The sequence below is a fragment of the Argopecten irradians genome, chromosome 3, assembly GCF_041381155.1.
Source record: "Argopecten irradians isolate NY chromosome 3, Ai_NY, whole genome shotgun sequence".
Classification (NCBI taxonomy): Eukaryota; Metazoa; Mollusca; class Bivalvia; order Pectinida; family Pectinidae; genus Argopecten; species Argopecten irradians.
Window position 1 is genome coordinate 23,562,544 of NC_091136.1, and position 11,590 is coordinate 23,574,133.

General features: G+C 32.9%; 1 protein-coding gene across 1 annotated transcript; it reads right to left on the reverse strand.

Annotated features, from left to right (window-relative positions):
• LOC138317932 (REST corepressor 1-like) lies at positions 1–10,874 on the reverse strand. Its single transcript, XM_069259908.1, has 14 exons — positions 10,647–10,874; positions 10,450–10,509; positions 8,634–8,705; positions 8,432–8,484; positions 8,148–8,309; positions 6,670–6,785; positions 6,266–6,335; positions 5,729–5,757; positions 5,248–5,443; positions 4,002–4,079; positions 3,651–3,708; positions 3,174–3,367; positions 2,707–2,858; positions 1–2,402 (listed from the first exon to the last, which is right to left on the reverse strand). Exons 1-14 carry the CDS (start codon positions 10,750–10,752, stop codon positions 2,294–2,296), a joined length of 1,455 nt encoding a protein of 484 aa, XP_069116009.1. The 5' UTR covers positions 10,753–10,874; the 3' UTR covers positions 1–2,293.
• Between the last annotated feature and the right edge of the window lie 716 nt (positions 10,875–11,590).

The following is an 11,590-nucleotide window of genomic DNA, read 5'->3' on the forward strand; positions in this document are numbered from 1 at the left end:
GTCCAATAGAATTGAGCACTTCATATAAGAAAATCACTGGGTTCTTTATAAAAGTTGAATTAACAAGAAATACAAATGTATACAAAATCTATTGTACAAAATGAAAATAAATAAAAAGATATTTACAATGTTGAGGCAAAACATATTGAAGCTATCGGTAGTTACCGCTCAGATGCATGAAATAAAACTTCTGTACAAATGAATGAAACATGATGTGATATAACAAAATTCATTGTAAATAAAACCTTGTATGACTACTCTACCAACAAAATATCAAAAGACATGCCTCAGGGAAATATCCCCTTATTGAAGACTATTACAGTAGTAAACTAGAAACAAAGATTTTCCTGTCAGGAAATTAGACTTGCTTGTAACAACTATTGATCTCTCTGTGGAAAACAGATTGTAGAAAACAAAGACTGTTCCAAATGAATGATGATGGTATTAAATTATAAATGAAGATTTGTGACCTGGTCAAAGATCAAAACAGATAACAATTTGTTTTTTTTCAGAGAAGATACATAGCATGTACATTGAAACTAAGGGTAGAACATTGCAATGTCTTTTAGAAAATAAATACATACTCAAATCTTTCAATCATACAAAGTACAAAGAATGAGTGTTCCCTAACAGGCTACATTAGCATGTCAAAGCAATAAAATATTGTGGAATACTAGGAGAAAGCTGCCACAACACGGTGTATCAAGCTGATGAGACTTACAGACATGAACTTCAAAGCTGTAAACTGGATATTTCTGCTTAATCAGCTTTATTCACAGAGTGATAGTTTTTGTGTCATGCATCTTAGTCTTATTATTTGCTTTTCAAGATTTGTACTTGCTGATATGTTAGCACCTGAATGTTTTTGTGAAATTTAATGAAAGCAAAAGATTCCATCCCCGAATAATTCCTGTTAATAGTACATGTACATGTATATTTGCTAGGACATATATATGCCATTACCCAGAAAATGCTTGGAAAGAATAAGCTGTGGTTTAAAAATCTTACAATACTAGTCTAGTCTACCAAAGCATACAATCTTCTGTTTAGTAATGGTTAAGGTCGATGTCTATAGGTAAATTATTGCACTTGAAAAAATTTAATAAAAGCAGTTAATGGAATGCTCCACAGATTCAACAACCAACTAACAGGATTGGAAAAGCTCTTAACTTAATATTCAGTTCTTTCTGGTAATATGGTCAATAAGTAATAAAGGATCTATACATGACGCTCGACATTATCTGAATTGTTGATCTCCAGACCGACTCTATATCATAAGAACACTGAGAGTTACTTCCTTAACACAATAAAAACATATAACCAAATTCATACAAGTTATGTTTAAAACAATATTCGTACTGAGCCAAACTCAATTGACTACCAATTGTATAATTGGACAGACTTTGTGATGCATAAATTATTTGTGATATTTCAATGTAAAATATCAAAAATAGATTTAAACATTAGATTGAACCCAATGGTTATTATTACACTGTCAACCGTAATCGTTATTTTACTCAGTGGTAAACAAGTATATAGTATGTATGTTCTCATGCATGGCTTCTATATTAGAAAACATTTACACATCACCTCAGGACTCACGGTATTAATATAAGCCCCCTCTCTTAGAGAGGTGAGCTAAAAAAAAAGAAAGTCAATCTAAGCTGGCATCAATTTCTTACAGAGTTTTCTGGTAAGGCAGATAATTTCTTTTATCTTTATAGTACTTATTGGCATGTTAGAGTTGTCTGCCCTTGCATTTAGGTATTGATCGTCCTGTGTATGTGATCACCATATCTTGTTTTTCAGAGAACATGTCTCCCAAAATAATGGACTCTTATCGATACCTACTAGCAAGGGCAGATAACTAACATGCAAACATGGAATAGGCACATGATATCTAGTACCATAATTTGATACAGTTGGAACTCAAAGACCTCATTTACTTAAAATAATTTGATGGTCTCGACTAAATGTTTACTGCCTGTCTGGTATTTCAAGTTTAGTTAACTTGAGTATTCCGAGTTGATACAAATGGAGCTGAGGAATAGTGATAAACAAATAACATGTTCTTATTGACACACACATAATATTGTTAGTCACACATTTTGCACCACCAAAACTATTCCAAAGGAATTTTAGAGAATATTTCATGTTCTAAATCATGCCTGGCATTGATATAACTTTATCTAATACAATAAAACTGTCTCAATAACAAGCTAAAGCATTCGAGATATTGGCGAAGAGTTTGCTCCGGTGTCACCAGCCCAGAAAACAATAGCATCCTTTAACATCATGAGGCACTGATTGACTTAGTTGTATTTGATGGAGAAGACGAGTTTGGACGGCCGGCGATCAGTGGGGGAGGTTGATGTAATATTGTTCTTTGTGGAGGAAGTAACCTGTAAAATCAAGGTATATAATCATGTCACAGAACAAAGGTATTATACACATGTCATAAAATCAAGGTATTATAAACATGTCATAAAATCAAGGTATATACACATGTCATAAAATCAAGGTATACATGTATACACGTCATAAAATCAAGGTATGTACACATAATACATTTATCATCTTTTACATTTTTTTTTAATATAAATACAACATCATTTATGGTAACAATACTTGAAAATATCAACTGACATATAACCTTTCAAATCTGTTTTCCCCTGACAATAATAATGCTATAACTGACTTTAATACCTTGAGTGTTGAGGTACAGAGGGTACCCGCAGACTAACAGATCCCTGAGCTTGTTTGAGGAGTGGAGGAGGGGCAGTCGACGTGGAGGATGTCCCGTTCTTGTCCTCTGCACTGATACCATTTACTTCTATATCGTTTGTATCTGTCTCCATCTGTAAAAGCAAGTATTTCAATTTGATGAAATCAGCAAACAGTTAACAAGTTTCAAAATTGTAATTTATAATTTTGAACTTTATTTGTACAGATTAACATATTCGACCATATTATGCATAACAAGATTTCTGATAATGATTTTCCTACAATATATTATTTTTGCAGGGATGTTCTTGCTTCAAAGCAAATATACAACACTACATCTTTGGATTGAAAATGTTTTGGCACTATTTATTTGTTTTGTGTAAAATTTTTCACTTTGGTATAGGTAATTCATTTACATAATGTCTTTGTTGTATGTCTGTTGTATGTACCTTTTCATCCTCCTTTGTCTCCTCTTCATCCCTGGTACTTTCTGTCGTTCCATGTTCAGCTTCGTACTCAGCAAGAACTTCATCTAAGTTATATCTTCGTCGGAAGTTTACAAAGAAACTCCTCACATGAGCTTCTGTTTTGTTTCCTATTACTTCAGCTATTGCCTGAAAGTCTTTTCCGTATTTTCTGACACCTGAAGGTCAAAGAAATGGTACAGTAAAAGTATCCTAAACTGCCAACAACCTGAGTTTAAAGATCATCTGCTTCGTGTTTAGAAAGACCAATGTTATGTGGGTGAAAATTGTAGATTTCAATGCAATTTGTGTATAAAGACCATTTTGCTGTCAAAAACATCCTAGACAAATTAGACTGTATTTTATGACTGTGTTCATAATCTTCTGTACCTTTCCTAGAGTAAGAATAAAGGCCTTTAAAGAGTCAATGGAACAGCTACTTTATTCCAATGTTTTGCTTACCTTGAACTCCCAATAATAACTCTTCATTTGTCCATTTAGCATTTATACGTTGATTACTCTGAAACATAAGAATTGCGAGTCTAGCTGTTTGTAATATACGACATTATAAATATATTTTGAAATAGCAGAAAACTGCATTGACCAATTCATAGTTAAATGCTGATGTTATTAGAACAGTTCTCTGTATTATGTTAAAATATCTCCTGTGGATAAAAATGAATACAGACTTTATCATTCGACTTAGTTTAAAACATTTATTATCAATTAAATTTCTTGGAACAAAAAGAGTTATTAGTGCATAATATTTCAATATATTTGAGAGTACAATATTCAACACTATTGAATGTTTACCTCTGGAGGTTTCAGTTCATCTATCCCACAGGTAAGCTTGTGTTTCTGCATGCTGATAATTTGTTTGTTATTCTGTACCTACAAATGAAAACATATGATTCAGAACTACTGTCAACAGTAGGCAAATTAATGTGTTTCAGAACCACTGCCAACAGCTGGCAAATTAATGTGTTTCAGAACTACTGTCAACACGAAACAAATTAAATTGTTTCAGAACCACTGTCAACAGCAGGCAAATTAAAGTGTTTCAGAACCACTGTCAACACGAGGAAAATTAATGTGTTTCAGAACTACTGTCAACACGAGGAAAATTAATGTGTTTCAGAACTACTGTCGACACAAAGCAAATTAATGTGTTTCAGAATTACTGTCAACAGTAGGCAAATTAATGTGTTTCAGAACCACTGCCAACAGCAGGCAAATTAATGTTCAGAACTACTGTCAACACAAAACAAATTAAATTGCTTCAGAACCACTGTCAACAGCAGGCAAATTAAAGTGTTTCAGAACCACTGTCAACACGAGGAAAATTAATGTGTTTCAGAACTACTGTCGACACAAAGCAAATTAATGTGTTTCAGAATTACTGTCAACAGGAGGCTAATTAACTGTTGCTAAACTTTGGTGCAAAAACATAACAGGTGACAGCACAGCCACATTCTCATGAACCACACTTTACACAGCCATATTCTCATGAACCATACTTTATACAGCTAAATCCAGGGTTCATATACATGTAGGGGTGTAACAATACATCAGACTATCGACAAAATTTGATAGCAATTGTCGATAGTATGCCTCGCTATTGATAGTTTCAATAGTGAAGGTATTTTTCTTAACTTTATCAAATAGTACTCACAGAAGTTTTATACCAACATTCATGATGAAATGTCACATTTTCCAAGCTTTTCAATCAAAAACTAACAGCAACATCTCCTACAGATGCTAGCAGGTAAAGGGAACTCAAAACCAACCCCGCACTAGATGTATGACTGGAATTTAATAGGATTCAGCAAGCAATACTATCGCAATACTATTGTAATTGTAGCCTTCAATAGTTGAACTATCGCAATCTATAGATTTTTTCCTGGTAGAAATAGTATTGCAATAGTTAAAATTGTAGGCGATAGTCATCCCTATATACATGTATTGTGATAAGCATCCAATCAAAATGTTACACTATTTAGGAACTTTTATGCGAATAATTTAATTAGAAGTATGACAGCTCAGTCCACATTTGATTTACCTGTCGTTTGATGGAGACAAGTTCTGCATCCAGGGACTTGAGCAAGGCTTCAGCCTGACCAGACAAACCATTTCCAACCAGCTGAAGATCCTCCGTGTTGATGTGCATTCCACGTGGAGGCTTCCGTTTGTGCTTCATAGGATTGTGTCGACTGTGACCATGATCATGTCGTTTTGATCTGATCACGCCTGTTCTCCTGTTAAACCATAACATGAAGACTTTATCATTTTATGTATCATTGACAGGCATCTTGTATTCGAGTTGTTCATTATTACCTCCATGTGAATTGTTAGATGATACGTTTCTTGTAAATTGAAATGATTTGGTTATCTAGGAAACCATATTAATCCCTTTGTATCTTACAATAAAATACTCTGAAATGAAAATAATACTCATGCCGATTTACTAATTTTCTGGTAAAAAAACCCATCAGAAACAGCTTTGCAAGTAAATTCAGTAACATCAAAATGTATATACATACCTTTCATGATAAAATTCTCTGTCTTCTTTCTAAAATTATAAAACATCAAATGTTTACTAAACAGCTCACTGCTCAATTGAATATCAAGTTGATTGTTTCTACTGGTAGATTCAAACCTAATATGACATTATCATAAGGATATATTTTTTCCATCAGTTATATAGAATGATATATTAAGTAAAATTCTCAAGATCTATTTTCCTTTGTGGTCATGTAATTTTTCTCTTCAACGCCACAATAAAATTGTGTGGTCTTCCAAGTTTTTGCTGTTGATGTTCATTGCATTTTTTTACATAAACTATTCTGTATTTGCTTATTACAGAGTTATCTGCCTTTGTGGGTAGGTATTGATTGTGACGTCATGTGTTTGCCAGCATAATGTCATACTTTTTGGAGCGACGACGCAAGTTGCGCTCACAAAATAATGGATACCTACCTGCAATGGAGCGAACTCTGTAATATGCAAAGACAGAATACCCTAATTCAGTGAAGGACGTATCTAGCCCCGCACAAGTATAACAATATGTGTATACATGCCTCTGCCTCTTTGGGCTCTTCTTTTCCATTTTCTGTTGGTTTTTTGGTTTCATCTCCAGATTCTTCATCACTTTAAACAAAGCGAATATGTTTCAAGAAAAGTTCTGTTAAATGTTCTTTTGAAATGGTGGTGTGATATGAACTTTTAAAACCTTTTTTTATAAATTATCATTTATTTTCATTGTGCAACATAGCACAGGAATAATACAGGTTTTGTTTTCAAGTTACAAAACAATTTTCAAATAACATATTTTAACCATCCTATATTTCAGTAGTCTCTAAAATCTGTAAAGAATGATTCACCTATCCAAATCTGGTGTTAATCTGATCCTATATATTATAGAAAATATCCCGTCTGACATTCAGTTGGAACATATGACGTAAGACCAAATTTATTTATTTACCTATCACCAGCTTTACTGAGTTTCTTGGCTTGTCGGTCCATTAGACTCGTTCGTGATCTAGTCTTTTTCCACGAGTAGTAGTACTTGACTAGACTGGCAATAGATTTGTCAGGCAACTGGAACACAACAATTATTATTACGGCTTACATAATGAAATTATTTTCCATCTCTATTCAGTCAATAGACAAGAGTAGATTATCACAATGATATTATTGTATCTCCTTCTCTTTCTTAATACAGTCAAACATCGATGATTCGAACTCCGATGAATCAAATTTCCCGCTGTATCGAACTTTTTGCTTGGTCCCTTATTTCATCACTATATAACATTACTAACAAACCCACGTATGAATCTAAGTTTTATGAATCAAAGTTCTCGATGTATAGAACTTTTTTCATGGGCCATTTTTTATAGAATCATAGGTAACTGACACTCGATGATTCGAATAAAAATTTACCTGTACCGATCAGGTGTTCGCCGATGCCCCGAGGTGTGCTGTCACACCCGGCCGTGTCTCGCGACAGCTCTTCGCCGGACAATAAGGATTATGACAGCTTTTGTTGCTTGCTTGATATCATCAAGATAATTAATATCACTGATCAGGCGGATACCTGGTGCTATGTTTTTATAAGCTACGTTATTAAATCATTAGTACGGCAAAGATTCTGTTAGTCGTTTCTGATGATCGCCGCCGCCATTGGTAGCAGTTTGTAGAATTTACGGAATAGTAAATAGCAAGCTACATAATATAGTAACTCATACTCATATTTGTAACATTCCAAAACTTCGGCATAAATGCTGGAGCAAAGCGATCATTCTAAATCGAAGTACTTTTGTAGGTGTTGTAGCGCTTTTGGTTCCTCCTTTTTAGTTTCGATTTTAAAACGTGTTTTCGTTTTTATTTTCATTCCGTAATATTAACCATCGCTTCAATAGTCACTACATGTATACATGTGCATGGGTTAGAGGCCTAGTACACGTAAGTCTTGTTTATAATATATTGCTAACGATAGCAATACACATGATTAATTGCATACTTCAGTTTTTTTGTTTTGTTTGTGATTAATTGCATACTTCAGTTTTTTTGTTTTGTTTGTGGTAAATACAATGATTATAAACTTTACGGAACGGAGATGACATGTACACAATTACCACAGTTGGTCATGGTAATAATCCAATGGTTTAATTCCAACCATGAATAATTCGAAGTCTCGATGTTTCAAAGTTTTTCTGTCGGTCCCTTGAACTTCCATACATTGAGGTTTGACTGTAATATGAAATTTCTTTGACAATATTTTGCTATTAACTTCTATGATTATATAGCAACTAGGGAAATTTCAGTATTAAGGTGAATTTCATTTAAATCATTAAATATATGTTTCTCAAAAACCTTAAGTAGCTGACACTAATTCCTATGGATATTTTTTTATTCTGAAATACATGCTTTTTCCTAGTAAGTTTTCGTAGGAAATCTTACCATTTGTCTGATGCGATGGAAACTTTTCCCATGAAAGCTGAATGCCTGTTCAAATAACACTTTATCCTCTACAGTCCATTCATCTGGAAATGGTGTAAAGTTGGGTAGGTCTGCCAAGGCCTTTTCTATGTTGTGCTTATGCCAAAATAGCATACCAAGGGCCTGTATGGGAAATATGTAAGAGTTACCTCCCTTATAAGATTTGACAATTCACAACTTCTAAAACTGCAAAATTTGAAATTAAATAAATATACTTTATTTTCAAATAAATCTGGAATATTTACCTGCTCTGTGTTGTAACCATGCTTTTCTTTTGCTATTGTGACATATTCATCCACTGAAAAATAAGAAAGACATTTACTAAATGTCCAGTCATTATAGTGAAAACATTTTTTACAACACCATGAACATTTCTTTCAAGAAAAATATCCAAGACAAGATAAATAGAATTATTTTGCACAATGAAAATAAAAATGAACTACTTACCATTGATATCTGACAGCTCACTTCCGGGAGCCCATACCAAGATAGCTTCATTTCTCTGATCTGGTCTCAGATCTAGGCAGGATATACGAGACAATTAAACTATATTCAGATTTAACAATGTGGTCAAGATTAAAACAAGGTCATTCACTTTTGCTTTTTAAAAAAAAAAGCATTTAATAACTGCATATTAAAACTCTGTACTCTCTAAGTGAAAATTAAAGTAGAATTCCCACTGACTTCCTGTTTTGATACCGAAAATCGATGTTGATACATCATAATCGATTAATCGAAATTGGTTGTCTTTTCGATTAAACATCGATATCAATCAATCAACAGGACAACATTAGTTGCTTTATAGAATTTTAAGGAAATAAATTTCTGTCAAAAGCGACAATTGTGTAAAAACTAGAAATGATATTTTTTCTACATATTTCTAACTTTTGTTTTATTTGGAATTTATGCCTATCACTAACAAGTGTCCATTTGATTTGATAGATTTTTTTCCCTCACTTTTTTTTTTAATAGTTTAATTGGTTTATGAGAAAAAAAGAAAAAAAGAAAGAAATTTATAAGGCTCTTCTCAATCAAAGACTAGTTCAGTTCAATTTGTACATTAAATCTATTCCTATCTTTAAAATTTTTTTTAACCATACAAAATAAATATGGTTTACAACACGTGCACCCAAATATTTTGTATTGGGTCTGTAGTACTTGATAGGGGCAAGAGTTAAAACAGGAAAGACATTATTTTTTTAACATGGCTTAACACTGCAATCATAGCAATCTTAATGTTGATGGATTCCAAAATCTAACATATTTAGTAATACTATCCTGGATCCAGAAAAGGTAAAGTAACCAAGTTGAATAGATTATTGTAAATTTGATTTTCTCCCTGTTCATGAATTATTAATTTCTAAATTATCTCCCCTTAATAATGTAACAACTACTGTATGTAATGATAAGATTTATATGGTAAACAAATTATCAATAAATTATTTAAGCAATGACAACAACACTATTTTTTAACTTCATCGAGGTATGAAAGAAATTTTTTAGCAAACTGTTTCTCACAAAAGTTTGAAAACAAAATTTATTCCATAACATGATGGATTGAAAAAATATTTACCATAATAACATTTCATTTTTAAGAAACTTATTTAAATATATGGTACATCTATGGTAACATGAAATTGATACCTAAGTCCTAATGTTTTAATCTATACAAAAGACCTGATATTCCGAATTTGCATATTACAGAGTTATCTGCCCTTGTGGGTAAGTATTGATTGTGACGTCATGTGTTTGCGAGTGTAACATCATACGTTTCGGAGAAAACGATGTGAATTGCGCTTACAAAATAATGATGTAACAATCGATACCTACCCGCAAGGGCGCTAACTCTGTAATATGCAAAGACGGAATATTGATACGCAATGATGGAATATGGCGATTGCGAATTATTCACAAATATATAAAAATCTAAATTTAGAAAACATGCATATAATATAAACTATCGAACAATATTCTTTTAAGCTACTGAACAATATTCTTTTAACAGTGTTTGATTTTCAAAATGAATAAGATACAAATAAAAATTATCATTAAAAACAGCTGTAAAAAAATACACTTTTCTAAAATATTCTAATAATGTTACATGTGACACCTAATTATTGAATTACTATTATTATTATTTTTCAAATAGTTTTTATAAAACACAAACTTCTTCAAATCAAAAAATAAATTTGTATTTTTACATGGAAAAAAAATACGGCTGCAATGAACCTGTTTTATCCCAACGTGCTCAAAACATACCCACCTGGAGTAAACTCAGGAACTGTTGCTTGGAAATCATGTCCAACTCTCATTCCACCACCCTCTAAAACAGAAAAAATGGTACGATAGTCTTCAGAAAAACAAATAAACAACAATAAAATTTTAACAACTATTAATTAAACAAAATGAACAAATACACTTAATTTTGTGTACCATGTGAAGCTAACGGCGATAACTTACCGTGATCGGAGTCGCCGCTGTCGTCGTCTGAAAAATCATTTGGACTGGCACAGCGAGAACGCCTTCCATTTCTTATATCTACGACATTCCGGTCCGCCATAACCATTATATTCCACAAAAAATATGTTTTTCTTTTTACCTTCAACTTTTGCAAACAGTTTATATCCCCACACGGAACTACGGCCGTCGATATCACAAGCAGCGAGAAATGTAATCACGCCGTTGTTTTCGCTACCATCCTCAATCCTGAATATAGTGCTGATTTCATTTCGTGTTTACGCTACATCTCAGAAGCAATTAATGCTGAAGTACAATTTTCATACATTATAAACAATTTTGGTCTTCCGTGATGTTGGTTACAAGGCCATACAACAATGTATTATATTCTGAAGCGAGAAGTTCCAAGGACGAAAAATATCATTGCGCCGAGCAGGTGTGCTATTTTTGCAAACAACGTACACATATCGAGGCGTTACCCAAAGGCCTCCATAACTCAGGTAAACTATTGTTCGAATTTGAGCACTTTATGGTTGCTAAAAATTCAAAATATTCACAAAATTCCTATTAAATTAATGAATACTATATCTCAGTCATAAATTTTTCCACTATTCTCCTTAATAAAAAAATATGATTTATTGGCAAATATCCCTAATTTGCAGCTTCGTATTTCATCTCTAATGCAAAAACATACTTGTTGGATTGTTATAAACCGCTGGAGATGCGTACTGATCATTCCGAAGTGTCTTGTGAGTCGATTTAGTTTTAGAGGAACACAAAGAAAGTAATATAAGATTTTGGCGTATATGTCTCACCGTACTTTTTACTCCCCGTTCATGCCGAACACAACGTGTCAGAACGGAAAACCACCGATCTGAACATCGTTTGTTCCTATCAATATACAGGTTATACACTATCGAATCCAATACAATATGTTGAAATATCAT

Excerpts from the sequence above, each read along its gene's own strand:
- LOC138317932 (XM_069259908.1), bottom strand. The coding sequence starts at position 10,752 with ATGGTTATGGCGGACCGGAATGTCGTAGATATAAGAAATGGAAGGCGT. Across the intron at positions 10,510-10,646 it reads CAGCGGCGACTCCGATCACG|AGGGTGGTGGAATGAGAGTT; the intron begins GTAAGTTATCGC and ends TTTCTGTTTTAG. Across the intron at positions 3,709-4,001 it reads ATGAACTGAAACCTCCAGAG|AGTAATCAACGTATAAATGC; the intron begins GTAAACATTCAA and ends CTTATGTTTCAG.